General features: G+C 49.5%; 10 protein-coding genes across 10 annotated transcripts; 4 read left to right on the plus strand and 6 right to left on the minus strand.

The window, feature by feature from the left end:
- Positions 1–92: 92 nt before the first annotated feature.
- FOBCDRAFT_211024 (GrpE-domain-containing protein) lies at positions 93–1,637 on the minus strand. The gene is made up of 2 exons (XM_031181442.3): positions 1,074–1,637; positions 93–1,021 (listed from the first exon to the last, which is right to left on the minus strand). Exons 1-2 carry the CDS (start codon positions 1,362–1,364, stop codon positions 578–580), a joined length of 735 nt encoding a protein of 244 aa, XP_031042210.2. The 5' UTR covers positions 1,365–1,637; the 3' UTR covers positions 93–577.
- A 160-nt stretch (positions 1,638–1,797) lies between these two features.
- FOBCDRAFT_2790 (uncharacterized protein) lies at positions 1,798–3,450 on the plus strand. Its single transcript, XM_031181443.3, has 3 exons — positions 1,798–2,144; positions 2,197–2,279; positions 2,344–3,450. The coding sequence occupies exons 1-3, from the start codon at positions 1,963–1,965 to the stop codon at positions 3,348–3,350; spliced, it is 1,272 nt and encodes a 423-aa protein (XP_031042211.1). The 5' UTR covers positions 1,798–1,962; the 3' UTR covers positions 3,351–3,450.
- A 45-nt stretch (positions 3,451–3,495) lies between these two features.
- On the minus strand, positions 3,496–8,506 carry FOBCDRAFT_211027 (uncharacterized protein). Its single transcript, XM_031181444.3, has one exon. The coding sequence runs from the start codon at positions 8,436–8,438 to the stop codon at positions 3,747–3,749; it is 4,692 nt and encodes a 1,563-aa protein (XP_031042212.3). The 5' UTR covers positions 8,439–8,506; the 3' UTR covers positions 3,496–3,746.
- Positions 8,507–8,765: 259 nt separating this feature from the next.
- On the plus strand, positions 8,766–10,679 carry FOBCDRAFT_211028 (mitochondrial carrier domain-containing protein). Its single transcript, XM_031181445.3, has 4 exons — positions 8,766–9,064; positions 9,170–9,392; positions 9,448–10,178; positions 10,232–10,679. The coding sequence occupies exons 2-4, from the start codon at positions 9,211–9,213 to the stop codon at positions 10,357–10,359; spliced, it is 1,041 nt and encodes a 346-aa protein (XP_031042213.1). The 5' UTR covers positions 8,766–9,064; positions 9,170–9,210; the 3' UTR covers positions 10,360–10,679.
- On the minus strand, positions 10,680–13,580 carry FOBCDRAFT_211030 (Mak10 subunit, NatC N-terminal acetyltransferase-domain-containing protein). Its single transcript, XM_031181447.3, has 7 exons — positions 13,284–13,580; positions 13,091–13,210; positions 12,962–13,029; positions 12,786–12,914; positions 12,502–12,735; positions 11,981–12,442; positions 10,680–11,931 (listed from the first exon to the last, which is right to left on the minus strand). The coding sequence occupies exons 1-7, from the start codon at positions 13,312–13,314 to the stop codon at positions 10,702–10,704; spliced, it is 2,274 nt and encodes a 757-aa protein (XP_031042215.2). The 5' UTR covers positions 13,315–13,580; the 3' UTR covers positions 10,680–10,701.
- Positions 13,581–13,719: 139 nt separating this feature from the next.
- FOBCDRAFT_211032 (mitochondrial ATP synthase epsilon chain-domain-containing protein) lies at positions 13,720–14,485 on the minus strand. The gene is made up of 3 exons (XM_031181449.3): positions 14,295–14,485; positions 14,085–14,199; positions 13,720–14,014 (listed from the first exon to the last, which is right to left on the minus strand). The coding sequence occupies exons 1-3, from the start codon at positions 14,324–14,326 to the stop codon at positions 13,943–13,945; spliced, it is 219 nt and encodes a 72-aa protein (XP_031042217.2). The 5' UTR covers positions 14,327–14,485; the 3' UTR covers positions 13,720–13,942.
- A 486-nt stretch (positions 14,486–14,971) lies between these two features.
- FOBCDRAFT_267063 (bacterial low temperature requirement A protein-domain-containing protein) lies at positions 14,972–17,070 on the plus strand (the record flags this gene model as incomplete). Its single annotated transcript, XM_031181451.2, has 4 exons — positions 14,972–15,563; positions 15,613–15,802; positions 15,848–16,437; positions 16,484–17,070. 4 exons carry the CDS (start codon positions 14,972–14,974, stop codon positions 17,068–17,070), a joined length of 1,959 nt encoding a protein of 652 aa, XP_031042219.2.
- Positions 17,071–17,237: 167 nt separating this feature from the next.
- On the minus strand, positions 17,238–18,188 carry FOBCDRAFT_283475 (uncharacterized protein; the record flags this gene model as incomplete). Its single annotated transcript, XM_031181452.2, has 1 exon — positions 17,238–18,188. One exon carries the CDS (start codon positions 18,186–18,188, stop codon positions 17,238–17,240), a length of 951 nt encoding a protein of 316 aa, XP_031042220.2.
- Positions 18,189–19,438: 1,250 nt separating this feature from the next.
- FOBCDRAFT_283476 (uncharacterized protein) lies at positions 19,439–20,991 on the minus strand (the record flags this gene model as incomplete). Its single annotated transcript, XM_031181453.2, has 5 exons — positions 19,439–19,776; positions 19,824–20,328; positions 20,380–20,514; positions 20,568–20,654; positions 20,704–20,991. 5 exons carry the CDS (start codon positions 20,989–20,991, stop codon positions 19,439–19,441), a joined length of 1,353 nt encoding a protein of 450 aa, XP_031042221.2.
- Positions 20,992–24,629: 3,638 nt separating this feature from the next.
- Positions 24,630–26,657, plus strand: FOBCDRAFT_211039 (glycosyl hydrolase catalytic core-domain-containing protein). Its single transcript, XM_031181454.3, has one exon. The coding sequence runs from the start codon at positions 25,121–25,123 to the stop codon at positions 26,285–26,287; it is 1,167 nt and encodes a 388-aa protein (XP_031042222.1). The 5' UTR covers positions 24,630–25,120; the 3' UTR covers positions 26,288–26,657.
- Positions 26,658–26,884: the final 227 nt, after the last annotated feature.

The raw sequence follows: 26,884 nt of genomic DNA on the forward strand, positions 1-26,884 counted from the left end.
TGATGACTCCTGTAGTATATTTGTAAGTTGAGTATCAGCTAAGTGAATAAACACTGAGTTATAGTTTCGAATGCAATCTTCGGCCTGTGAACCCTGATTAATAAATCTTCGCCACAACGGCACCGGTGAGATTGACAGTCAGTTCATAATCTCTTTCTTTCTAGGTTTCTTTCACCATTCTATGGCCACATTGTGACTAACTTTTGCACAGGCCCGCTTCACATGCTTCATCATCGTAGCTGAGTTACCAGCTTAGGTATTCATTTTTACCTCTGGACAACATGGATCATGTCCTGAAAAGACCCTCTTAGGTCGACTATACCGCCCAGTTGCCCCCACTGTTATACAAGTACGTCTTGTTATTTATGTACAAATGTCCCAGCTCTTTTGAAACTTTTCTCCTGTCCAAGCACCTGTAACCATCATACAAGTTGAAAAATGACCATCATGAGGGGAGCATTATACATAGAGCCAACGCCAACCGATATAACCTCGTCTAAAAGTACACGCAAGATGCGATTGAGTGTGGAGATGTCATCAAAACACATATCTCCGTCATTATGGAAGAACGATTTACTTATTTGTTCTTGACAACACCGACCTTGGCGGCGCGCAGCACCCGGCCGTTAAGCTTGAAGCCCTTCTGTTGAACGAAGAAAACAGTGCCGTCTTCCTTATCGGGCTGGGGAGTCATAAAAGTGGCCTCCTGCTCGTTGGGGTTGAACTTCTCGCCCTCGGGATTGAGTCGCTCGAGACCATGCTTCTTGAGGGTGTTCATGAGGATATCTTCGGTCATCTTGAGACCCTCATACAGGTTGGCGAGATCCTCGAGGCCCTCAGGTCGGTCTGGGGCGTTGAGCTTATCCTTGGGAACCATTCCAAGGGCGCGGTCGAGGTTGTCGACGCTGTCGACGAGATCCTTGGCGAATTTTTGGATGGCAAAATCTTTGGCGGCCTTGACCTCACGTGTAGTGCGCTCTTGGAGATTGCGGAAATCGGCGACGGTGCGCATACACTTATCCTACAAGAGAGTCAGTTTTCCCATGTCAAATTTTACATTTAGTATCACAAACCTTCCAGTCCTTAACCTCGTTCTCCTTGGCTGCAAGCTCCTTCTTGAGCTCAGCGAGAGGATCGCTCTCTTTCTCGCCCTCAGCGGGCTTTTCCTCCGTTTTGGCCTCCTCAGCAGGCTTGGCCTCAGTCTCCTTAGCGTCACTGTACCATCTCGACACGGCGGGCTGAACGGATCTAAGAGCAAAGGCGGGCGCAGCCTGGAATTGCGACTGAATGAAAAGTCGGGGGACGGCGACCTTGGGAGCAGCTCGCAGAGCGCGGGATGAGGTAGCAATGGCCTGGCGGAACATTGTGAGGTATATGAGGAATTATATTATAGATTTTGGTAGGAACAAAGTAAATGACGAGGAAGACTCGACGGAGATAGGCTGATGCACTTAAGTAAGTGTGCAGTGGCTGTGGTGGGTAGGTATCAGGAAGTTTGGAAGCTCCGAGTTAGGACTGAAATTTTAGCTGTCGGCATGATTGATTCGCTTCGCATTTAGAAGGGTCGCGCCGGCTTCTCTTCCGGGGACGGGAAGCTTCCATTCGGCGGGCAATAGCAGGGCAAGGGCCACATCTAGGATCAGATACGTACCTACCTGGAAGTATACGCGGATCAACAAAAGCCCGTCACTGCATCATTGATCCAATTGCTGCCCTGGGCTGTTTCCTCCCATGAGGCTGTAGGATCCACTCTTTTACTGGCCTACGTCGTGCTCTGGCAACCTGGAGGCTAAGGTTAGGTAGCTGTTCGCTATGCTATTGCTTCAACATACCTCTAACTAAACAACTTCAGGATAACGACCACTACTCTTCAGCGCCACCAACGTCTCGTCTCCGCCTTAATAGCGCATAACCTATCACCCACGATCATATCCAGCGACACGCGCAAACACATCCTTCACAATGGCGGCGGCCGAATCGGCGAGGGTCCAGGAAGCGCAGAAGCTCGCCAAGTCTGACCCTCGAAAGGCTGAGGCCATCTACAAGGACATCATCTCCAAGGCTCCCAGCACCACATCCGATGCTGCTACTCGCGAGTACGAGACTGCTCTGATCAGCTTAGGAGAGCTGTATCGAGACGAGAAGTGCGCACTCTTCAACACCGCTGTTCCTGTGCCCCGCTAACAAAAACGACAGGAATACCCAAGAGTTGGTGACCCTGGTCAAAGAGAGCAGAACGGTCTTCTCTTCTTTCGCAAAGGCCAAGTCAGCAAAGCTTGGTATGTTCTCAACACCACATGATCCTGCCTCGAAGTGTAACAGCTAGCTAACGCGGTGATGTAGTCCGCCAACTGCTCGACCTCATCAAGGAAATCCCCGATAGCACCGATATCGAAATCTCCGTCACCAAGGACTGTATAGAATGGGCCACCGCCGAGCGCCGCGCGTTTCAGCGACAGGACCTCGAGGTCCGCCTTGTCACTCTCCAGATGGCAAAGCAATCCTACTACGAAGCCCTCGGTCTCATTAACAACCTTCTTCGCGAGCTCAAGCGTCTCGATGACAAGCTCCGACTCGTCGAAGTTCAGCTCCTCGAGTCGAGAGTTTACCACGCCCTTGGCAACATCCCCAAGTCCCGTGCCGCTCTTACCAGTGCACGAACAAGCGCCGCCAGCGTATATACCCCTCCGATGCTACAGGCTAACCTCGACATGCAGAGCGGTATGCTTCATGCTGAGGATAAGGACTTCAACACCGCTTTCTCCTACTTCATTGAGGCTCTCGATGGCTACCACTCTCAAGATGAGAGCACCCGAGCTCAGGCTGCTCTTCAGTACATGCTTCTTTGCAAGATCATGCTAAACCTCGTTGACGATGTCAACAACTTGATGACTTCCAAGCAAGCCCTGAAGTACGCTGGCAAGAACCTAGAGGCCATGAAGGCCATTGCCCGCGCACATTCGAATCGATCATTGGAGGAGTATGAGCGAGCACTTTCTTCTTACCGATATGAGCTCGGTAGCGACGCTTTCATCCGCAACCACCTTCGCCGCCTATATGATGCTATGTTGGAGCAGAACCTCATCAAAGTCATCGAGCCTTTCTCACGCGTCGAAATCGACCACATTGCCAAGATGGTTGGCCTTGACACCCAGCAGGTTGAGCGAAAACTGTCTCAGATGATCTTGGACAAGGTTATTATCGGTGTTTTGGACCAGGGCGCTGGTTGTCTCATCATCTTTGACGAGACGCACCGAGATGAGTCCTATGATGCGGCTCTGGCAACAATCGAGAAACTGAGCAGTGTGGTGGATGTACTTTACACGAACCAAGCTTCCATGCTGGAATAGATTAGCAATGAGAGGCACATTAGTTGTTGTATGTAATATATCACACGCTTTTAGACCAGGCGTTTCAAGAGGGAACAGAATCGTCTATGCTGAGCGGCACATACATGTATTTCATTTGCTTGCACAACCATATCTGAAACGAATAACCAAAACTATATATATGCTGATGCCCCCAACAGACTGCGCTGCAAGACAGGGGTATGTAATCATATGCAAAGAAAGCATAAAGGATACAACAAGCGGTATCTGGTATCTCCAAACAACAATAACAGCCACCTACTTATGAAACAGAACGCCTCATGAAATGCTAACTATGCCATATTCGTGATTCTATACAAAAAGAAAAATACAAAAAAAAACCAAACCTTTTATAAAAACAGGATTCTTTCATGTCGTTTAGTGAAACATAACTCGCGCTGGTTTACCAGCTCCTCGGCTTCTCTTCTCTTCACCCAGAATTAAGGCAAATAATCTTTTGACTAGTGCAGCCTCATCCCAGCCGCCGACTTGTGCTTTGAAAGCGTCGGCGCAGTCCAAGTGCCAACGCTCCAGCGTCATTGACTCGCCTTGGCTTGCGACCGTCTTTCCAAGATATTGGTCTGAATAGCGTTCAAAATGAAGCCTGAAGGGGCCCTGACGTCGCTGTTGAAGAAGATCATCCAAGAGCAGCCAGTGTCTTCGTGTCCAGACCGTTTGGGAGAGTGGTTCAGGGTGGGTTTGTTTTGTTGGGAGTTTCTCGTTATATATAGGAATTTGCGGGATGGTGTTATTCTCCTTGTTAGCAGTTTGATGTGGTAGTGCTCTTGCACGAGGACGCTGGGCACCTGTGCTTGACTGAGATGCTGCTGAGGAGTTGGATAGTCGACGTTGGTGTCGAACCTTGGCTTGCTCGATGGGAGATAGGACGCTGCTGGTAAACTCAACCACACGGCCAGGAGTGTGAGGTTTAAGTGGCGAACGAAGACTTGATTTGATCGGGGAAGCGTTCTTGGGAGGTAATGGACGAAGGAGAGTGCTAGCTGTGGATCGCTCAGGGGAATCTTCACTTGCATTGGATGTTTGCTGCTGCCACTTTTGTATATCGGCGTGAGTGAGCTGCATCCTCGGTGGAGTGGTGGCACTACTACTCAGGATGGGGGCAGGGTCAGGGGCAGCAGCCTGAGTTGAAGCCTTGAAGAAACTCTGACTAGGATTTCTCCGCTGCGGAGTAAAGTTCATCTTCTGAGGCACTGAAGGCAGTGGCTCGGATACTTGATCTTCGCCTTCTTCTTCTTCAAGTACCTCTGTGCCCTCCTCGTCGAGCTCTTCCTGCTGTTCACCGTCATTTTGTTGCTCAGATGTTTCCTGCATAGAAGCGTCGCGCTCGTCTTGTCTTGGGGAAGCCGTTGCCTGTCGACTTGGCGATGACATGTTCGACCGTGAATCTGATCGAGAATATTCATCATTTTCAGGTTCTTCAGACAGGCCTCGCCTCGCCAGGGGCTGGACAGGGCGTATAGGAGAGAAGAAGCCTGCCCTTGGCTGTCCTCGAGGTACAAGCTCCTGTTGTGGCAGCTGTGGGAACATGGAGCTTGTCGGGAGGGTGTGAGCTGTCTCCATCGGCTGAGGCTCGGTCTCAGTGGGTCGCGCTCCAAAGACGGACATCTTCTTAAGAGGAGAGAGCTTGTCAGCCAACATGCCTGGGATCGCGGCCGGTGAAGAGAAGAAAGTCGAGAGGTCGAAACGGTTCGCTTTGGCGGTAGCAGGAGCCTTATCAGATTCTTGAGGAACCTCCCTTTGAGTAACAAGAGAATACTCCTCTGCCTGAGATGGTTCATCCTGCGCAACATCCATGTTATCAGGTTGAGGCGCGGTCTCTTCTTCCAGGTGTTCTTCATTCTCTTCCAGTTCATTCCTTGTCTGATCTGCAGTCGTTGGAGGCCGTTGCGTTCCCTTGTTAGTCTGCCTCCTCCAAGGGCTTGGGAGAGTGCTTCGTCTGGGGATAGGTGACTCGGGTTTCCTCGCTGGTGAAGGCTGACGGGCTGCATGAGGGCTAGACCTTTGGGCCTCAAACTCCCACAGATCCATGTCATCACCGGCATCTTCGGTTTCGTCGTCTGCGTCATCCACCGTTCCGTCCAATTGGCCATGAGATATGGACTGTGGCTCGGGAGGTCTGGCTGTTGATCTTGCAAAAGCCTCAAGGGGTACATCTCCTCTGAGGTTGTCGCTTATAGGACCTTCTCTATCAACCCAACTCATTCCACCCTCACTGGGAGCCTGGAAATGCGTAGAGCTTGCTGCAGATTCCCTGGACATTGTTCGGCGATGGCGTGGTGACGAACCAGCACTTCTCCTCTCAAGAGCTTCCATAAAGCTAGCTTGACCTGTATGTCTGGTGTTTGTTCCAAAGGGGTCGTCATAAACGTCATCGCCTTTGGGGATCTGGGCAGTTTCGGTGAATGGACGGGACTTCCCAGGACTCGCGTTCGTCCGTAGATTTGGCTGAGTTACCCTTGGACCCAACTCTCTAGAAGCAGATCGCCTGAAAGGGCTTCGCAAATGATGGTCGCGGGCCTCCGGTGTTGGAGGATCCGAGGTCACGCTCTGCAAAGCTCTCCCGGCCCTCATAATGGGGGACAATGTAGGACGTCTGACTCTCTCTGGTGGCACATCAGGCAACGATTGAGGTTCCTGGATAGGCGATGTAAGTTGATTTAGTGGCGTGACTTCTGGCTGCTGCATTTCGGCCTCTAAGGACAAACGGGGTTGCTGAGGTACAACGATTTCAGGAATCTCTTGGGCCTCTTCAGGTTCCTCTTCAACCAGGTCTTCCATAATGGTCTCTTCCAAGGGCTGGCCATCTGGAACAGAATGGTCATCAGGTTCAGGCATAATAGTCATATCCATGATAGGTTCATCATCGTTGTCGGCTAGTTCTTCGACTTCGACAATAGCCCCGTTGGTGACTTGCCCGGTAGTTTCAACAGCTTGATCAACAACTTCGTCTTCAATCTCTATAGTTTCAGGTGGTACCTGGGCTTGGGTGGCGGGCGCCGGTGATGAATTCCTCGGCGGTGAATTTCTGGAAGATGCAGACCTAGCTGGACTCTGCGATATGCTTGTTGACTTCGGGGCAGTATTGTTTCCAAAATCGATATTTGGAGGGGTGTCGTCAGGGGTGGGGAGGCGCCCGCCATCCGAACGAGAGATAACGCTTCCAACCGAAGCTGCTGGAGGTTCAGCCTCCTGTTGTTCTTGCGCTTCGACTGACTCTTGATCTTCGACTGCCTCCTGTTCTGCTTCTGCACCTTGTTCTTCAACCACTTGCTCTCGTTGCTGTATCTCTGCTTGCTGGGGCTCATCTTCAAACTGGATAAGGTCCGCATCCCCCATTTCAACATCCTCAGTCTCTGATGGTGCTTTCTTGGCCATGGCTCGAGGGCGGCGGGGAGTGGCTGCCTCAAGTACTGCATCAGGTATCTCTGAGAACGAGTCGTCGTACAAGCTTGAATTATCGATTTCGAGATGTGAGGAGTCTTGTCGTTGTGTTGCCAGAGGAGATCCGCGATATTCAGCATCCGCATTGTCTCGCGCGTTTGACTGCAACACTTGCCGTCGCAATGGAGAAGAGCCCATTCTTCGCGGAGTCTGACGCCATATGGAAGATAAGTTGCGGTTAGGTGAAAAGGTCATGGGTGGACGAATAGTAGATTGTCGGAGTTCATCTCGAGGCTCAGCGGGAGCGGGTGCGGATGGTTGGGGCTCCTTGTCTTGCTCAGCGGTTTCCTTGTTCACGTTAGGTCTGTCGCGATCCTGCAGAGACTGCCGTAGAGACTCCAAAGTGTTGTTAATAATTAGGCTGGTTTCCTCGCCAATGTCGTTTTCGGCGATCTCTCGAACAGAGCTGCGCATACTGGCTTGTAGCGAGGGGAGCGAGTCCATGAATATCATGCTAAAGTCTTCACCCGCTGCGACCGTATCTTCGTTCCCAGGACGGGTGTCGCTTTGAGGTTCGTCTGCAGAAGATACGTCGCTTCCAGCTGGTCCAAAGCCATAATCTCCAAAATCTGAGGAATCATCTGCTCGTCCATGATCTGGACTTGAAGGAGCAGGCGCATTTTGGGTTGCGCGACTCCCCGGCCGCGGCGTTGGTTCATCGTCTAATGTTGCCATCCAAATATCTGAGTCGGGTTCCGATTGCTGAGCAGGCGCGCTAATATTCGCGGTTCGGTTTGCGCGTAATTGATTTGCTTCAGCTTCTGACGGCGTAATGACCAGAGTTACATCGTTGTCGGCTTGTGAGTCGTCGGCGCGGAGAGAGGGCAGGTCGGATGCATCGCCAGCAACCTCAATCTTATCGAGAGCTTGACTTTCTGATCTGTTACTCGTTTCTGAAATCCCCCTCGCGTTTTGTTCGTCTTCTGTGGCATTTGGTGGGTCAACAAGACGGTTCTTTGGTGGTCGACCTCGTCTTTTTGTTCCTGGTGTTGGCTGCGCATTACTGTCTGCCGATTTATTTGGTGCATCTGTATCTGTATCTTTTGTCGTGCGTTGTCTTCTCCGGGGGCTTCCATGCATCGGTGTTATTGACTTTCTCTTGGTGCCTGCACTGGGTAGCGGTGTGCCATTTGTTTTTCTTGGTCGTCCTCGTTTCCTAGGAGTCGCGTTGTTATCGTCCTCGATCGCCCCCTTTAGCGGCACAGTCGTCGTGGTCGTCGCCATTTCTCTGCGTCGCGATATCGGTAGGTAAGGGCTGTCTTGGAATAGTTTTCGTCGCGCGCTGCTGGGGCCTGCAGTCGCGCTTGGTTCCTCTGTCTCGACCGTAACTAGTAATTTCTGGGGCGCTTTATTATCTCCAACCTCGAGTTCGAAAGTCTGTTTCCTAGGAGAGGTTCCTAAGCCCATGGAAGAGAAGCGGCTGGACCGTTGGCTGCTGCGGACGACACGGCGCGTGGATGGAGGGGGCACGACACTCTGTTCAACGGTATCGTTTAGAGGATCGGGTGACGACATAATATCCGCGCTGGGTGTGTTCATATCGGCAAAAGAATGCCAGCGGACGGCAAAAGAGTCGTTGTCAACGCCTAAACTTTTGCGTTTTGGCATTGACGAATGGTGGTTTCGTTAATCATTCATGGAATGCAAAATGCCAAATTCAAAATTGTCATGGTATATGCAAACACTACCGTCCATCCGTTGCAAAGCCAAAACCAACCCGCGGTGTGCTTGTGCTTTGTTGGATTTTGACAGGGATAGACGTGGCGGCATGGGTCCAGTGTTTACTTTGGCCCCAATGAGGCAAGTGGGGACAAAAGCGTGAACTTTGCCCGCATCTTCTGTTTCTCCTTGGCTCCGTGGCTTGAATCTTCGACTGTTGTCTTGTGCCCCAATTGGGACTAGTGTCAAACGGTAAAGATCTCAAGTCACCGGCCCAAGGCATTGTCCCTTTTCCCCACATCACATGCAGGGAAGTGACCTCATTTTCAGATGCGGAACAGAGGCCGACTTTTAGGGAAGTGTTACTCGGTATCAACTCCCGTCCCGACCTCGGTACGGTATATTTAGGGAGAGGGACCTACCTGAGATACCTAGGCCTTACAGTAGACGTCCTCTAGCTCTCGAGTCAAGTCATTGCCGATCCCGAGATACAAGTCTCCCTCCAATACCTTTCCTTACAAGCTTTAAATACTTGTATCTGGGCTCCTCTAATCGAGCACGGCCCCGCGCGACTTGTAAGTTTCCCTTCCCCAGGTTTTTAATTACTGTTCATTCCCCATCAATTCAATTCGATCCATTTCTGTCCTACATAAACATCGCTTACACGCGCCTCGCTTAAGCTTAAACTTGTATACTACATCGACCATTTACAAACGGCATCATGTCAGACAACGCCGAAAAGGAGACCACTCCTCAGATCGATACGCCTGTGACAAAGGTCGAGATTACTCCTAACAAGGTCGAAATCAGCACGGCGCCTGAGACTCAAGCAATCCCTCAGAATGACAATGTCGCTCACGCTCTTGCTGGCGCTGGAGGTGGTCTTCTGTCCATGATCCTGACGTAAGGCTTGCGAATACCCCAATGACGCATTACAGTGCGCTGATGATATCTCAAGCTACCCTCTCATCACCCTCTCAACACGCGCTCAGGTCGAGTCTAAGAAGGCCGAGAGCAAGTTCAGCGAGGCTGTTGGCAACATCATCGCCCGTGAGGGTATCTCTGGTCTCTACTCCGGTATTAACTCGGCCCTCTTCGGCATCAGCGTCACCAACTTTGTCTACTACTACTGGTACGAATGGACTCGCGGTTTCTTCGAGAAGGCTGCTGCTAAGGCTGGTCGCGCTGGCGCCAAGCTCACCACCGTTGAGTCCATGATTGCTGGTGCTATCGCTGGTTCGGCCACCGTCATCATCACCAACCCTATCTGGGTCGTCAACACCCGAGTCACCACTCGCCAGCAGGAGAAGAAGCAGGATGTCGAGGCTGGCGAGTCTAAGCCTGCCAAGGCTCCCAGCACCATCGGCACTCTGTTGCTGCTCCTCAAGAACGAGGGTCCTCAGGCTCTCTTCTCTGGGGTCATCCCAGCTCTTGTCCTCGTTATCAACCCTATTCTTCAGTACACTCTCTTTGAGCAACTCAAGAACACAGTTGAGAAGCGTCGCAAGGTGACTCCTACTATCGCCTTCTTCCTCGGCGCCCTTGGCAAGCTGTTTGCTACTGCCATCACCTACCCTTACATCACCGTCAAGTCTCAGATGCACGTCCAGGGCAGCGGTAAGAAGGAGGGTTCCCTTAGCGCTCTTTCTCGCATCGTCCGTGAGAGCGGTTACTCTGGTCTCTACCGAGGTAAAATATCAAGTCACCATCTGATTTAGCAATTCGCTGACTCTCATTAACAGGTATCGGCCCTAAAGTCACCCAGAGCGTCCTCACTGCTGCGCTCCTCTTTGCCTTCAAGGACGTTCTCTATGAGCAGACCGTTCGTCTCCGAATGGCCCAGGCCGCTCGCCGACGTGTCGCCGCTTAAGCTAGCTTAAGCACTGGTCCCACTAGACCTGTCTTTCTTATCAGAACCAGGATTGAAGATCCCCAATTATTCTCGGTATCTCATTCCGATTACCGAAAAGCATTTGCGGTGAGGATGTGTTCAGTTTGTTATTGAAATTGGCACAATGGAAATGGCGTTGTATCTTATATACCTAGTATTAGTTCATGTTCTGTTTGATGTTTGAAACCAGGGCTGGTAACCAGGAATATTGGAAGAGGGTGTTGCTCTCATCTGGATACCCGAATACTCTAAGGCGGCTTTGATGTAACAATTCAATTTAAGCTCATTTTGTCATTATACATGGATTTCCTTCAATAAGCTTCAGACAGGAACCAGACGAGGTACAATCCACCAGTCATGATAACACTTATCAGGAGTTGGCACCTCAGCTCTGAGCTTCAGATTACTCGCATCTTCCTTTGATGCCTTCAGCACAGCCGTAATCGCGAGCCCTGTTGCAATACATGCTTTGAGCGCGTTCTTCTTTGAAGTCTGCCATTTATCGTGAGAACCAACTGAGAACGAATCTGCCGCAGACAACTTGCTCAGAACCTCAAGCCCTTGCTTTGCACCCTTCAGAGCTCTTTCTGCATATTGAAGAATATCCACCGTCGACGATTCTGGTTGCGTGGTTCCGAGAATAAACTCTGGGAAGCCCGGGCAAGGCGGTAGGCCAATAACGGCGAATGGTCTCATCCGCAGCTCAAAGCGGAGTTCGTCGTTGCTATACGGTCGCGGAGGTACCTTGACCAACTCGAGCCGCATTAGAGCTGTGTAAAGACATGATAGCGCATCTGACAATTCCCATGTGACAGCAGCATCGAGAAGCATAAGCCGAATAAAGGCAAGGGATCGCTCAAGTTGGCGATCAACTGAAGGATTTCGCGGTTGAGAAGGTGCGCGAGATTCCTCGACTCTTCGAACAATGAAGGACTTGAGCCTTTCTGTATGCTGAACTCTCCATTTGGCTAGGTAGTTGAGATACCAATACATACCGGCAAGTTCGTCTGGCTGATAGACTTCCAACTCGAAACCAAGTTGTACAATCCATTCCATCTGGCGAATCTTGTATAAGTACGTCCAGGACGATAGTGGGAGGGAGTAGGTGTCGACTGGTTGAGAATTTGCTCCTGTGAAATGCCTCATTGGCTTCTCGTTTAACTTGACCTGGATAATTTGATCAATCTCTTCAGCATCGAGCTGGACATTATCCCAGTCCCTGATGATATGGCAGAGCGTGCGCCGGACACGACACCTGTTCTGACAAAAGGTCCTGAAGATGTCGAGAAACGATTGAGCCGCTCTTTGTCGAAACAGTTCCATTTGTTGCGCAACAATGAATCGCGGATCTTGGGGGAATTCGATCTCGTCGTTGTTTCGATCAAGTTGGACGCTGGCCGGCATCGACACAATAGAAAAGTCATCATCCATAATCTGCCGAATACTCATTGAGCCTAGAACTTCCATCTCGTTAAAGAGGAAAGTCTGAAGTAGAGTCCGTACGAAAACCAGTGGTTGAGGCTTCTTGGCTTGAAACTGCAAGACGAAGTTCTAAAAATATTTAGTGTTGACATTCTCTGAAGAACAATCCAATGCTTACTTGTAGACATTGGGAGTCGGTATAGTTTAGCACATCAATCAATTCAACACCGTCCGTGAACAGCCTTGAAAGATGACCAAATGCATCCTCGAATTTTAACTGCACAATCGGTCTAGGGGGCATAGTGCTAGCAAGCTTTCGTTGGAGCTTGGCACTGAAGGCCTCGTCGACTGGTTTTCCCAAGGTGTGAGATGACTTGATGGCTGGAAGAACCTTGAGCCCTTCAAGCCATGGCTTTCGCGCAACCTCGGGCTCCTTCACGTGCTTGGGGCATTCTGTTGCTTCCAGAAAGTACAACCTTAGCTGCAGTCGTTGGTCAAGTGCTTCTCGAAGATCATCGCTGACGCCGGTAGATAATGTGATGAGCAGGTCTCTTGCTTCTTGGATAGCCTGCCGGATAGCCTGGGGTTGTATTTCAGCAAGTAAGGTGCGGCTGTATGTGTTTGTCACGAAATCTTCTTCCTTGAAAGTATGCGTCAGCCAAAAATAATCCATTTGCTATGATATCGGTTCACACTTACTTCATAGTAGTGTTCTGATCTAATCCGTTCATTGACATAACCGCAAGCTTTGAGCAAACCAAGACAGTACGCTCTCAATATTTTAAGCATGTCAGATTGTCCAGAAGAACCATATGAGCCGTTTCGAACGAAATGAGCGTCCTCGACAGTTCGTGGGGTGGGTGTCAGGAGCGCCTCAGCGTATACACTAGTGAATAGAGTCTGTGAAAGAGGATATCCCTGATGCCATGCCATCTGAGCAACATTATTAGTTTGTATAGTTGCTTTGCTACTGAAGCACTTACCTCGTGACAGAGAAGCTGGTCTATAATTCCCAGTACCTCTTCTGGGAGCAGTGGCCGCGCAACATCGTAAAGCTCTTCAAGCTCCTCTGCTGATTCAACACAGCCGCTGTCCATTTTAGGATCCATGATCTAAGTGTATCAGTATTTAACCGAGCCAGCCTTCACGATAGACGAACCTCAAGCCCTGAAACGGACTCGAACAGAGTAAATGCCCCATCTTTAACAAGTTCACCGGGTGCAAGAGCTGGTCAGACTTCAGTCAACGGCGGGGTCATGAACGAATAAGTCAGCGACACAGAACTTACTCTTGACGGCTTCTGAGAATTTATCTGTGATGTCCACTGCAACTATTCCCGCAGTCGCAATACCCGGAGGTGGCGGAGGTGGATACTCATATTGGTGATCAAGCGATATTCTCGCGATATCTGTGCTCCCAAAGTCAGATTTTGACGACATTGGCATGCGGGACCTAAGGGTAAGGCAGTATTGGGCACCCACCATCTTGAATTCCGTTGCCAATATCGTCCATATTGACTGAATGAAGCGACAAGTTATCGCATTAAATATTAATATTGCACGTTTGCGTGTTGGTGGTAGTGCGGAAATACAGCATTAGATGGATGTTTGATAGAAGATGATTGTGAGCAGGAAGGGAGATAGGACGGTATATCCAATTATGATGATGGGTCCACTGCTACGTACAATGATTGAATGATGTACTACCAAAATTGGCTATTATGTCAGTAAAATCAATACAAAAACCAAACTACAACAAAGTTTTACATTTGAAAAGAGGCGGAAGTCACGATTTCATAGCAACCTGGTCATGTGTGTTGATGCACATCGTTAGCGGAGCCGTAGCTACTCTTTCGGCTGTAGCCGGGTGTGACAGAAAGTTGAGATGCGGACGTCCCACCGCGAGCATCACAATAGAAATCATTTACATCACAACATTGATTCACCAGCAATTCCATTCTTGCCTCCAATTGCAGTCGTAGTTTTGAATTTGATTGATACATTGCAACAATCGTTATGGTACAGTGGCTCCAGGTGTATGCATCCGGCTGAGGAATAAGTCCATCTCATCTGAACCGAGCAACCCCTTCGAGCGCCACGCTTCTATTATCCCACGCGCAATCATTCCCAAATCGATCTGCTTAAGCAGCGTTCTCAGCGGCAATGGCGGCGTTGGCAGCGGCGAGGTTCTTGGGCTCACCCTGCTTACCGTTCTGTTGAGGTAATTATATGTTAGTCTGCGTCGCTTTTTTCGCTGTCTTTTCGGTTCCCGTATCGCCTTACCTGCCACTTGGAGAATCGCAAATCCATCTCGCCTCGGCGCTCGGCAGCAATTCTCTTGTCCTCCTTCAAGCTTCGGCGGACAACGCGGGCGGCGATGGCCAGGTAGCGGTTGTAGCTATCGAAACGCAATGTTAGCTTCTCGGTGTTTCGGTACGGTCGCTCGGCGGAAGATGTTGTAGTCGGCAGTGTCTGGGGGTTCAATTGACGTACGTAAGACCAGCGGCTCTCCACGCAGCAGTCATTTTGGCGGTGTTGGAGGTTGAATTGGGAGGGATGGGTTTTGGTAGTTGGTGATGGCTACTGAATCTTTGCTCCGAATTACCGGGCAAAGGCAGAGCTAGTATAGCGGCCTTAGGCAGAACCTTGTCATGAGCCGGGAAACAGCCGAAACGAGAAGACAGGTCACGTGATTTGGTCTTTCGCCATCTTAGTATAGCGGGAAGACCCTTGCGTTCCTGGATCTAACTAATTTCCTCCGTAAGGCTAATGGAATCCTTCCAAATTGAGACTCTCGATACTCATTCATAAGGCAACAGGCATTATACCCCAATAGTAAACGCAATTATTTTCAATCACTTAGTCATGATGACCACGCATCCCGTTGAGCTTAAAATGAAACACTTATGCTTATCCCAGTAGTGCCTCTTCGCAATGGATGGCTGTCCAGCTTCACTTGCGGGGATCAATCAAATAAGCTGTGAGACACATCATCAAAAGCCAATGATAGCGGCATCGAATTAGCAGGGGCCTAGGTGTTCAGAGTCGGCCGCCCAATGAACTAAGACCATTGGCTGTGTGCTTATCTCGCAGCTTTTCAGCTCCTTCTCCTCATATAGTGTTGGTCTCTTCACTTTATTGACAATCCAAGCTCAATCAATTGTGCTCAAATGTCATACATTGCCTCTGCTCGACGCCGGCGACCGCAGGAGTTCTTCCTGCCAAATGGCAAGAAGATCATCGCCTCTCTACCCGAAGATCTCGAATCTTTACGTGAAGAACATGGAAAGCGAAATGATGTTCAGGTTGAAGTTGTCATCCACGGATCACCAGAACATTGCGACTATCTAAGAGAGACCCGAGATCACCATGAGAATCGCCGTGCTCACTTTCGACAACGGCATGGCCCTGCCTTTGACGAGTGGGAAGATATGCAGAGTCAACTTGATATCGTCAACGGCCACCTGGAACGACTCTCTACCAACACGTCTGCTCTAAGTGCCAATTTCGACAAGTTTGGTTATGGTGCTGAACTGCGAACTTATGATGATGATGACCCCTCACCAGCTGCCGACCCCTCCAACATGTCAACTTCAGATACACTCTCAGTTGGTTCTGGTGGAGGTCAACCTCGACTAGGAGAAACTATCAAACTCTTTAAGAAACCAGTGGTCAAGCAATGGTTTCACAAGGGATTATTGTGGCGTGCTTCAGAAAACACCGAGATCATGGCCATTGAGCTGTTCTTTGATCTTCTTTATGGTAAGAAACCCAACTCTGTTGCGATAACAAATTCTCACCACTCGAAAAGTCGGTATCATCCATGTCAACGGCGAGCATGTCTGGGCTGAGCCGACCGGCAAAGAGCTGCTTCGCTTCGCAATCACGTTCATCATGTCATGGAAGATTTGGTCCGATATCACTCTGATCTTGAGTTGGTTTGAGACGGACGATGTCTTTACACGGCTTGAGATTCTGTTCGAGATTGCTTGTCTTCTGGGGTACGTCGGCAATAGACAACAGGAATCATCCATCTGACTTCTTAGGTTCTCGACCAACATGACATATGCATTTTATCCTGGCGAGCACAATACCTACACTATGCTGGTATCATTCTATGTCGCTGCCCGTTTCAGAGGTGTCTTCCACTTCTTGTACACTGGGTACCTGCTGCCAATGGTGCGAGGTGTTATGTTCTGTCAAGCTCTCAACATAATTGTGCCTGCAGCCCTATGGATTGCTAGTATTCATGTTGAGATGCCTTCTCGTCTGGGACTCATCTGGGTTGCCATCATCTTGGATATGTGCGGCCAGAGCATCCTCACTGGAATTTACCAATACGGCCGAAAGGCTGCTCATGACAAAAGGATTGTAAAGTATCTCTCGGGGATCTTCGAGTTCTTTCCAGCCGTCAATATTGAGCATCGTGTTGAACGAACCAATGCCTTTGTCTCACTGGTGTTTGGATACTCCGTCATGGGACCAATGTTTCAGAGTCATGGAGGATATACCGTTGATGTATTCTTGGGAAAGGCTGTTCTGGGTCTTTGCCAGGCGTTTGTGTTTAACTGGATCTATTTTGATGTCGATGGCAGCAACATCAACATCCATGCTATTCGACGCTCCGTGATATCCTGTAAGTTATACAGGCTATGGTAATGACCCCTTGCTAACCTACAAAGCGTCCGTATGGCACTACGCTCATCTCCCGTTCATCATGGGCTACATTCTCGCATCTGCCGGACTATCTAAGCTCGTCTGGGTCGCAGATACTCCGGATGCCAACCCTGAGCATCTTACGGAACACTATATCGAGCGTTCGGATCCTGAGATGGCTGACGGTATCCGGTACTTTTACTCCCAAGGCCTTGCTGTAGCCTTGTTCTTTATGGGAGTCATTTCAGTCACTCATGATCATCGCCATCCAGCAACTAGACGCCTGTCCAAGAAGACACGGTTGGCCAATAGACTTCTCGTCTGCCTCATCTTGTTTCTCTTGCCATTGGCTAAGAGCCTAAACTCGCTAAACCTGATATCCATCACTTTGGCTCTCTCTGTGTGGGTGTTGCTGCTGGAGTTGTTTGGCAAATCATGCCGCAACGACCCGTTCATTGGTGAGAAGCAGGGGTGCTCGGTGAGGTACAGGTGTAAGTGCAGTAAGAAGGATCTCGAGAATGCCAACTTGAATGAGAAGGAACAAATTCCATCGACTGAGGTGCTTGAGCTGGGACCCAGAGAGAAAACTGCGGTTCCTGATGTGCAAGAATAAGAACACCAATGGGTTATATGGGATATATTTTGGTGGTTAGCATTTATCCGGCCACAATTAACGAAAGTGTCTCTTGAAAAGCAGAAGGTCGGTTTCTATAACTAACATATACGAACAGTCTATCACTAGTATCAATCTCATCCGAGGACCATATTCGTCCCAACAGTCTAGGATCCACCAGAAGCACCTCCCATGATGGCCATAGTCTGATGCATTCTTCGTCTATCCACTTCTTTCTTCATCATGGACACACAACTCACCACAGCTAGAATTTCCATCTCAATTGCCTCGTTTTTCCGATCCAACCACTCACGCAAATCAAGCATAAGCCGTCCACCATTTCCAGCAGAGCTCCTCCTAGAACCTTGAGTACGGAGTCCATCGCTACGCACGAATTGCCCAACCTTGCGTCTTCTCTCTTCCTGCTTTCCTCCTGCCACGGCCACTTTCATGACTTGGTCTAGAATGAGTAGACAATCGATTTCCTCGCCAACAGAGGCTTTTGCACTTCGACGTTCGGCGCGGGAACTATATCGCCATTCGAAAGTGCCGAGATGAGTGCGCATGATGGTGCTGCGAGTTAGAACACCTTTGCAGCTGATCTCGATCTCCTCTGCCTGGCCGTTCTGCGATCCATCCCCAACAAAACGTATCTTGGGAGGCTTGCCTGGACCAAAGCGGTATGTGGTCGTGCATAGAGCTGCTTGTGTAGGGTCGTTCGCCCTGGCAAGAAAGCAAGAGCCTGAGTTTCTTGTAGGCCGAATCGATACATACTCTGCATCATCGAGTTCTCCCGTTGCTGCGACATTGAAGACATAGATAGGATCTGGCTGAGGCGGTAGAGGAAGCCTAATAAGTGCAAACCCAGGAGCCTGGATCTGCAGTTGTTTTGTAGGATAAAATCCAGATGTTGAAGAGGACGATGCTGAGTCTCCGTTTTCATTGTTGTATAGCGTCGTATATTCTGGAAGGGAGTTTGTAGAAGACGTAGCTGGCGAGAGGCGTGATAGTTCTACAGCTTCAGTAGTCTCGTAGTCAGGAGGTGGAGCTAAGTGTCCAGAGGGGCGATGGCCGAGTTCGAAGGATGAAGTTGTCATTGTCTCAGTTTTTGTAGACATGATTCTATAACAGTGGTCTTGGCAAGAGTATTTTGAATACCTGATTCTTTGAATGTAGCTTGGTGATGCTGATAAGTCGTTGGTGTAAGTCTTACTATGATGCTCGCTTTCAAACTTCTTCCATCTTGAAGGCGGACAGAGGGCCTATATATACCCACGAACTTATATGATCTACCTATTTATCGTGAGACCTTCAATTGGCTATTTGCCAAACCCGAAGAATACGGCACTACTGGTTGCTCAATGACGGGGACAGCCCAAGGCATCCTTCAGCCCTGTGAGGGTTGCCCCAAAACATGATTGGCTTATATGATGATCATCCCCCCACGCCCGACCCAATCGCGTGGAATACGATGAATGCGAGATTCAATAGTGGGGGCTTTGCTGGGGCAGTGCCGAGACTAGCACCGGGAACGACACTTGAGACCTTGAGTCGGTTTGGGGGCTAAAAAACGACATTTCAAGAGCCTCCTAAGCTTGTGATGACTTTACTTAGTATTTGAGTCGTCTAGAATAGAGAGCTTCCTAAATTAATCATGAATTTCCTTATCTGAAGGGAAAGTCCTGACCTGACCGTAAGGAGTTTGGAAGGTGACAATTACATAGAACCAAGGTGAGTTATCGGCTCTTCGTTCCCTTCCTTCACGCTCTCCTCTTCGGTGTCTGTCCCTCTTTGAGTCTTCTGCTCTTGTTCCTTTCGCGGCCATGGTCAAAGACCTTGAAGGGGTCTATCATCCAAGATGATATTCACGTTTTCCTCAGGAGAACGTAACTTGAAACGGTAGGCAACACTCTCGTCGCTTGAGCTGTCAAATCCATGGGCACGATATATTTTCTCTACTGGAAGATTTTCAGTTCGAAATCTTGCAACAACCTGCATGCTGAATGACAAGATCTTCAGCTTCGCCGGGAATTGAGGACCGGTAAGAGTGCAGCTGCACATATAGTACCAGATGCTACCGATCTTGCAATGAAAATGCGAGAGAGTCTTACTGTGTCTGCACACTATCCTGAGACACGTACAGTCCTTCTTGCATCAAGACCACGATATCTTGAGTCAAGGCATCAGGCTGGGCGTACCAATCAACGTTCAAATCAACTGTCCATACATGTGACTATCAGACATAACAACAGCAAAAGTTGAGTCCGTTTACAATATGAGTCATGAAGAGGCCTTGCATGAAGGGCATTGAGATATCCAAACTTCAGTCACCTGTTGATATACCGAATAACTGAGGATAACCCGACAATCAAGCCCTTCCAAAGAAGGTAATATCATGATCCAACTGTTCCTCCACCCACATCGGCCACTGATTATAAATCTGGTGCTCAAGGTCGATATTAGCATTAATATGTTTAAGCCATCGGGCAAAACCAGGATCAAGTTGTGGCTGGCCATCTCTCTGTGGAGGATACTTTTCAGATACGTTTCGTTCTTGCCCACTGATAGGAGACATGATCTCGTTGATGGCGACCCAATGTGAGTGAAGCAGCATCATGACCTGGTTATCGGGATCAATGAGAGCTTGGAAGGTGTCGTGTGGAAGTAACATCCACCAGCCGTATTGTGATGTGTATGCTTTATATGCTAGACCTAGTTAGCTGGGTGCCAGTGTTGTATGATCAGAGACTTACCATCCCACGAGTTGATGTAGAGCTTTTCGACCATTTTGACGAGATGGTGATGATACTCAACCTCGACTGGCTGCGTACACAGTGGCTTGAGATTCGTAAGAGCCTCCATTGCAGAGTCTGTATAGCCCTTTGGAATTAGTGGGAGGCCCTGCATTAGGGGTTCAAGTAAGGCATCCTGATCCGGCTCCATCATATTTTCAAATATCGGTTTTATACCTCGGAACAACATTTGCATTCCCACAATCATGATACCACGGATGAAGGTCAGATACTCCGCCAATCCATCATCCAAGCTCACGGACTGAAATGTAAGAGCGTAACAGGTAGCTACCATAGCGTTCGCTTCCTCATAGTCCATTGAGCTTCTGGCAGTCTCAGCCAGACGCTTCTTGATTGCTCTTATTGCCTTGATACGGTGGTTCATGGCTGACGAAACAATACTGGCGTCATTCCTCATAAGTTCAGATGCCGAGAAACCGAGGATTGCGTGCATAAGGTATTCATGCTAGATCGATCAGTAACTGCCTTGTTTCCTTTACTTGATGGGGATCCATACGTTGTGGGCAATGCATGGGATCTCATGGGTCCAGATATCCTCTTGTTTCAAGGGATGATGAGGGTAGCATTGCGTCAGAAAGTGCTGGAAGAAGCGCATATCCTGGAGACTGAATAGAGGAATCTGGTGATGCGGCTAGATACACGATCGTCAGTTGATACAGTTGTTAAGCCTTGTCTCTTACGCACCTGATGTGTGATCTGAGGCATAGATGGATACTCGCACTTCAGGCCCGTCTTGGTGCAGTGGCCACACGCAGGCCGAGTCTCCTGGCACTTCCTGGTCTTAGCCAGTCCATGGAACTAGATCTTCAGGTCTACATACCTTGATACGCCTTCTCTTGCAGTTGTAACAACCTCTTCGACTCTTGGTATGGCCTCTTCGCTCAAGTCTTTGTTTCTGAGCAGAAGGTTGAGCAACCAGTTCACTACTAGACCCTGATGTTGTGCTTGGTGGGGTAGCTTTGTCTGAGGAATCTGATGGTACTTGCTGTTGGGTCTGGGCACCCTCGCCAAACGTGATATCGTCAGCTTGGAGAAAGGCGGCGTAATCAAACTCGGGCTGATCGGTGAATGACAGCATTCCCGGAGTGAATTGTTGATTTATGTCCATGATGTGATTGCTTTCTAGTGTGGACTGGTTGTAATTCAGCTAGCTCCTTGAAGCTCTGATAGATTGCCCGTGGCAGAAGCGACCAGAGTAGAAGTAATGATACTCGGCGGCAGCTTTTTGTCCTCATGCATCTAAATCGTCGTATAGAATATATGTTTCGTGTTTAAAAGGTTGAAGTTTTATAAGCATGCCAAAGAACTCACGAGGCATCAAGAGCTGGATAGCTTCCTCATCCCAACAGGAGCGAATCAGCGTGTTACAATGTCACGTGTTAAAGCTGGTAGTGGACGATCCTATCAAGTGGCTTGAGCCCTGCCACAACTAGCTGAACATGTTGTTCTATCATTCGTTGTAGTGGCAGTTTATCCCTAACTAACAGGGCGGGATGACGGGTCATCATTCCGCCGCTTCTCGCACTATCATCCCAATTTGGGCTTCGGTGTTGCTAGGCGGTTTTTCAGATTGATAGTTATCAGTTGCGGCTATGTCGTGACTTTATATGGATTTTGGATATTGGCTTCATGGAAGAGGCTGTGTTGACCTCCACTGATTTACTGACCAACAGGGCAATTGTGACTTTCGCCACAGACCCAGCCTTACTCGATAAGCTCTCAACGGGCTGCAGATTCTCCGTTACCTTATAGCGGGGCTCCAGTTTGATGTCCGTTACAATGCCCATTGTTGGCGTTTAACTTTACCCCAGAATCTTAATATGACAACGGACCATGTTTCAACAGCAAGCTCAAGGAATTGTCTGATTGGAGATGGCACTTTTGGTGTCGCACTCAACTCCGTCGTAGTGTAATTACTAGCCAAATCACGGGAATAACAAGCGCGCGCCCGCGATCGTCCTCTAGTCCTTCACCTCATTTCCCATCGTCGGGCGCTTCTGCAAATATCGCGATTCGCAGGTTCCCTAGCGCCGATCATGTTATTAGCTCACCTGAACTCTGGAGCCATGTTACAGTATCTATTTTAAAAACGATGGCTTGTTGCGTTTGTTGCGGTTTCTCTAGTTCACCTGTTTAAGTCTCGGGTTTTGGTTGCTCACAACCTATTACGAGACAGACAGCACAAGCACCTCAAACGACATGCCAACAGGTAGGGTTCTTGCAATATGTTGAAATCTGATGGGAAGGGATACACATAATGCATCTAGCATCGGTAAAGTGTAATAAATCCATCATCAATGGGGCCTACAGTTTGTTGGGGCTTTCATGTGATAATGAAGCAAGGGGTTTATATGTAAACAAAACAATCTTACCCTGTACCACATATAAGATGTGAAATTTATCATCATCTTTTGAATGAACCACTGCCACTACCGCATCCTAGCTATCTCACCTGAAATGTCGTTCACGCTCCTTTTTAGGGAGGCCTCATATCCTGAGAGATCCGCTGTTCTCACCATTGCCATGTTGATTAACGGTACGCCTTGGTCAACAGCATCCACATCCCGCCAAGGTGGGTCATATCCCCAAGCGTTCGTATACCACAACAACATTATATTAACGTCCCGCTCAATGCATCGTACTCTGAAATTGGATACCTTGAACCGCGTTGCGGTATCGAATCATCGACCCAGAGTCAACAGCTCATGGGCAGTGGAGAGCAAGAGCCATGCTCAAGTCCTATTAAAAGCTCAACAGACTCCAGGTACCGCCCCGAAGCGATCTCGTGAGATAAGATGAGCGCCCCATAGGCCCATAAGTTATGGGCTGAAACAGGATTTCCCATACAGGCAGCAGCTCGTCGCTTGAGAGACTGCTTGTTTTGTTTACTCGACACTGTGATATGAGTAAACGACACTGATCAGGGGAGTCCATCAACCAGAGTCCCAAGCACTAGCTAAGGAAAGTTGCACAAAGAAACAGCCTCAAAGGGCATTGAGTGTAACACGTCAGCTTGACCGCCACATGTCAATAGTTTAGGTGCCAAGCCGAGGAAATAGAGTCTGTGATATTTAGCTTGTACAAAGCAAAGAGTGTTGAGTGTGTTTCTTGGTGCTCGGTCATGGCTAGGTGCAGAAAATGCAACCCTCATCATGCAAAGTGATGGCAAAGACTTCCACGAAAACAGAACAGATTGTGAAGATCTGAGTCAGAGCAACAAAATGCGGCATTGAGTTTTTTTTTTCTCTTGTTCCAAGTTGTGAATGTCTCCTGTGGGGATGAGTGACAACCCTGCCATACTATGAGAATCGAGAACCAAGCTTTTTTATGCCAAAAATGGCTCAATAATGTCTCTGCTCCATCCGTTTGCAGCGTCCATCCATCGTGGACTGCGATGAGGATCCGATCCGGAATCCCGGCTAACAGGTTGCTCAGATATTGACAAGGGATATCATGGTTGTACGCGTGGAGCCCCCCTACTGTGGCTGCGGATGTAATTTCGGACGGTGTTTCACACGGCGGATGCTAAGTGAGAATTGGGTTTAGCAGCCGACGTGGCCCTTTAGCAATGGGTTCAGGTTTGTCCCAAGAGGCTGGGATGCACCAAAAAGCCAAGACATTTAGAATTTTCGTCGGTGGCAGCCTTTGTGCGCCTTGTTCTGAGTGCTTTAATTGTGTGTGTGTGTGTGCGTTGTCGTTGCTAGTTGTCGTGATGAGCGTCATATGATGCGTATCATGCGCCTCTGGTGTGAGAGCATTGGAATGACGAGAAGCCAGATGATGACGGTGATGCAGAAGTTGGTGGTTGTTAACCTCTGGCCTTGCATTCATCAAGTTGGCTGGGCTTGGCACCAGGATAAGCATCGCATCAGCTACCTTACCTACAGGCTACAGGGCATCCTGGGTAGGATCAGCTCAACGGAGTTAGGGCCAACGTTTACGACGGCCTTGTCCGATTACGTTAGTAGCTGGGAAGTGGGCGTTGAGGGTTCTCGAAGGCCAAGTGCCGGCAGCAAACTCGGTCGTGTTCTCTGCTGTCTTGGCTTAATCTCTCGGGACCGTTTAGTTTTTTATACCATGGTGGATATCAGAAGCTTGGTTGTGGGATCATCGAGTCAGGAATTGGGGCGAAAGAGTGCTGGCATTGCAGCAAAAGTAACAAAGGCCCCAGTGCGTGAATCATTCCTCTGAGGGCCACTAACACAATTGGGCCGTTTGCGGTCTTTTGTTCTTTTGTTTCCTCTTTTTCTTTTTTTGTGTGTGTGTTCCTGCAGAAAGGACCTGCAGTAGACCAAAGCCGGATGAAATAGCGCATGTATAGTTGTTTCAGTTCAGGCACAGCGTGTGTGTGCCTCTGTGTGAGTGGTCGTGCATCCACTGCCACGTTAACCCATGTTTCCTTTGCCCACTGTCGCTGTCGTTGACCTGTTGTTTAGGTTCTAAGAGGGAGGCCAGCTCGTCCAATCGGAAACTGCTTTGATGCTACCTGAGGCGGCTGCCCCTGACATACTACCCGCTTTTTGCCAGGGATGGCGTACCCGGCCAGAGATCCACTCTAGCACGGCGCCAGGAACCAGAGCGTCGGCCAATGGAATTGCAGAATGCCTCCAAGCATTTCACCTGAGTCCACCGAAAGCGCCCCAAAACGGCCCCTGCAAGTGGAGGCTCTCGATGGCCCAGGCGGGGGTCTTTCTTCCCAGTCTTTCCAGTCTTGGAAACAAAGATACCAGGTGTCAGGTGAAGACACGGGTATCTCCAACAATCGTCAGCAGGTAAAAGATACATTCCAGTCCACCTCACCACTTGTACTGTACTTCTGGATCATGTCCAAACCACACCACTTGCCTGCCTTATTGCGAGGGACCTCCTTGCTCTTAAACCCTCTATATCCCCCCCATGGTTTCGAACTTCCCTTCCCCCTCTCTCCTTCATCTCGTCAATATCAGCCCGTGTTTTCAACCCTCGTCTCGACTAGTCGTCGCCCTTCTTTATCTGCGTCTTTGATAGATCGCATACACACTCCCTACTCGGCCGTGCCGATCACATAACTACAACTATCGTCTCAGCCCCGATCTTTCGTTGTTGCTTTCACCTTGTCATCCCGACTGTGATCAACCCGAATATCAAGTACAACTTCACATTCATTACATAAGTCGACTGCCGTCTCGGGAAACACTAGGTTTCATCGATCTTTACCCAAATCGCCTTGATTAGGAATACCAGTCATCTCAGTCAAGATGATCGCCAACAAGCTCACCATCCTTACCGCTACCGCCGCTCTTCTTGAGCCGGCTCTCGCTCTTGGCCACCGCCACGCTCACCACCAGCACGCCCAGAAGCGTGGTGACTGGGTCGTTGCTACCATTGACGGTCAGGTCGTCTCTTGGGAGAACAACTACTTCGGCCCCGGCGGTGCTGCTCCTGCTGCTACTCAGCCCGCTGCCGCTTCTCAACCCGAGGCACCTTCTGCTCCCGCTCCTGCTGCCGCTCAGCCTACCACCATTATCAAGGTCGCCAAGCCCTCTCAAGCTGCCAAGTCCGCCTATGAGCCTGCTTCCCAGCCCAAAAAGGAGGAGACCGCCGCCAAGGCTTCCCAGAAGGCTGCCATCAAGGAGAAGACTCAGTCCAAGGCCAAGTCTAGCAGCACCCAGTCCAAGTCTAGCGGCTCCACTTCTGGCGGCTCCGCTGGCTTCTCCCACAAGCGCGGTGTCTGCTACAACAACGTTGACCTCGCCAACACTTTCGCCGGCGACTGCAAGAACTGCGGCTGGGGTTACAACTGGGACTCCTCTTCCGGCGGTCTCAAGGGTCTCAACTTCATCCCTACCCTCTGGAACGACCAGCCTCTCCACACCGACCGCTTTGCCGACAACTGTGCCCAGGCTCTGAGTGATGGCGCCAAGGCTATCTTCAGCTTCAACGAGCCTGACAACGCTGGCCAGGCTGACATGACTCCTGCCTACGCTGCCAAGGCCCATGTCAAGTGGCTCAACCCTTATGCTGGAAAGGCCCTCATCGGTGCCCCTTCCATCAGCAACAGTGGTCTTCCCATGGAGGGTGTCGAGTGGCTCAAGAACTGGGTCTCTGAGTGTGAGAAGCTCGGCGAGCAGTGCCACTATGACTTCTGCAACGTCCACTGGTACTCCGAGGTTGAGTACGGTAACACTCTCTTCGACCACCTCAAGGCTTCCCACGAGGCTTGCGGTGGAAAGCCCATCTGGCTCACCGAGTTTGCTCCTACAGGTTCTGATGAGGCCATTGCCGACTGGCTCAAGGATGCCATCCCCAAGCTTGAGGCCCTTTCTTACCTTGATGCTTACTCCTACTTCAAGGTTGAGACTGGCATGCTCATGACCAGCGAGACCGAGCTCAGCTCTTATGGTAGCGTTTACGCCTCCGCTTAAGCTCGCGAAGGCTCATGGCAGATGGCCACTCAGTTCGTTTTATAACTTCTTGTACACTCGCTAGGGAAATACCCAACCATTCAAAATTGGCTTTCGGGAGGGAGGATAAACATTTTCGGTTCAAGGATGGCGCCTGTTGACTTATGTACATATTTTGCATTTAGGTGACCAGGATCTGGCTCACAGTATCCACGTTTATATCGCGGTCAACCTCCTTACCTTTTTCTTATCATCAATTCCGGGATATTACAAAAAGGGAGGACTTGGCAAATAGAACAATTCCTGATCTTAGCAGTTTGATAGACTTCCTTCAGCGTGTAGATGCATCTACGAGCTACGATGACAATGAACAGCGATTTCACTGCTCCAACTACTGTGCCATCCTGTGACAGAATATCTGTACTGCTTGAATGAGTGACGACTTGCACGACTACGTCAAGCTGTCTCATGAGCCTCGACTTGAGACTTTGAACCCTTGCCTTCATCATAGACCGTGGCCACGCCAATGTCTTGATTGAGTTGTGTTGCAGGCTGAGGAATGTTGTGCCATGTGTATGAATGCGGGAGATCAACACCTGACACTATTGTGTCATCCAT

Source organism: Fusarium oxysporum, chromosome I (genome assembly GCF_013085055.1).
Source record: "Fusarium oxysporum Fo47 chromosome I, complete sequence".
NCBI lineage: Eukaryota > Fungi > Ascomycota > Sordariomycetes > Hypocreales > Nectriaceae > Fusarium > Fusarium oxysporum.

Bases quoted from the DNA above. Each gene is read 5' to 3' on its own strand.
- FOBCDRAFT_211024 (XM_031181442.3), bottom strand. From the start codon at position 1,364: ATGTTCCGCCAGGCCATTGCTACCTCATCCCGCGCTCTGCGAGCTGCT. The intron at 1,022-1,073 runs GTTTGTGATACT...ACTCTCTTGTAG, and splicing joins ACGAGGTTAAGGACTGGAAG to GATAAGTGTATGCGCACCGT.
- FOBCDRAFT_2790 (XM_031181443.3), top strand. From the start codon at position 1,963: ATGGCGGCGGCCGAATCGGCGAGGGTCCAGGAAGCGCAGAAGCTCGCC. The intron at 2,145-2,196 runs GTGCGCACTCTT...CAAAAACGACAG, and splicing joins GAGCTGTATCGAGACGAGAA to GAATACCCAAGAGTTGGTGA. The intron at 2,280-2,343 runs GTATGTTCTCAA...GCGGTGATGTAG, and splicing joins GGCCAAGTCAGCAAAGCTTG to TCCGCCAACTGCTCGACCTC.
- FOBCDRAFT_211027 (XM_031181444.3), bottom strand. From the start codon at position 8,438: ATGCCAAAACGCAAAAGTTTAGGCGTTGACAACGACTCTTTTGCCGTC.
- FOBCDRAFT_211028 (XM_031181445.3), top strand. From the start codon at position 9,211: ATGTCAGACAACGCCGAAAAGGAGACCACTCCTCAGATCGATACGCCT. The intron at 9,393-9,447 runs GTAAGGCTTGCG...TGATATCTCAAG, and splicing joins CTTCTGTCCATGATCCTGAC to CTACCCTCTCATCACCCTCT. The intron at 10,179-10,231 runs GTAAAATATCAA...TCTCATTAACAG, and splicing joins TTACTCTGGTCTCTACCGAG to GTATCGGCCCTAAAGTCACC.
- FOBCDRAFT_211030 (XM_031181447.3), bottom strand. From the start codon at position 13,314: ATGGACGATATTGGCAACGGAATTCAAGATG. The intron at 13,030-13,090 runs GTAAGTTCTGTG...AAGTCTGACCAG, and splicing joins ATTCTCAGAAGCCGTCAAGA to CTCTTGCACCCGGTGAACTT. The intron at 12,736-12,785 runs GTAAGTGCTTCA...AATGTTGCTCAG, and splicing joins ACCAGCTTCTCTGTCACGAG to ATGGCATGGCATCAGGGATA.
- FOBCDRAFT_211032 (XM_031181449.3), bottom strand. From the start codon at position 14,326: ATGACTGCTGCGTGGAGAGCCGCTGGTCTTAC. The intron at 14,200-14,294 runs GTACGTCAATTG...GCGTTTCGATAG, and splicing joins TGGAGAGCCGCTGGTCTTAC to CTACAACCGCTACCTGGCCA. The intron at 14,015-14,084 runs GTAAGGCGATAC...TTACCTCAACAG, and splicing joins TGCGATTCTCCAAGTGGCAG to AACGGTAAGCAGGGTGAGCC.
- FOBCDRAFT_211039 (XM_031181454.3), top strand. From the start codon at position 25,121: ATGATCGCCAACAAGCTCACCATCCTTACCGCTACCGCCGCTCTTCTT.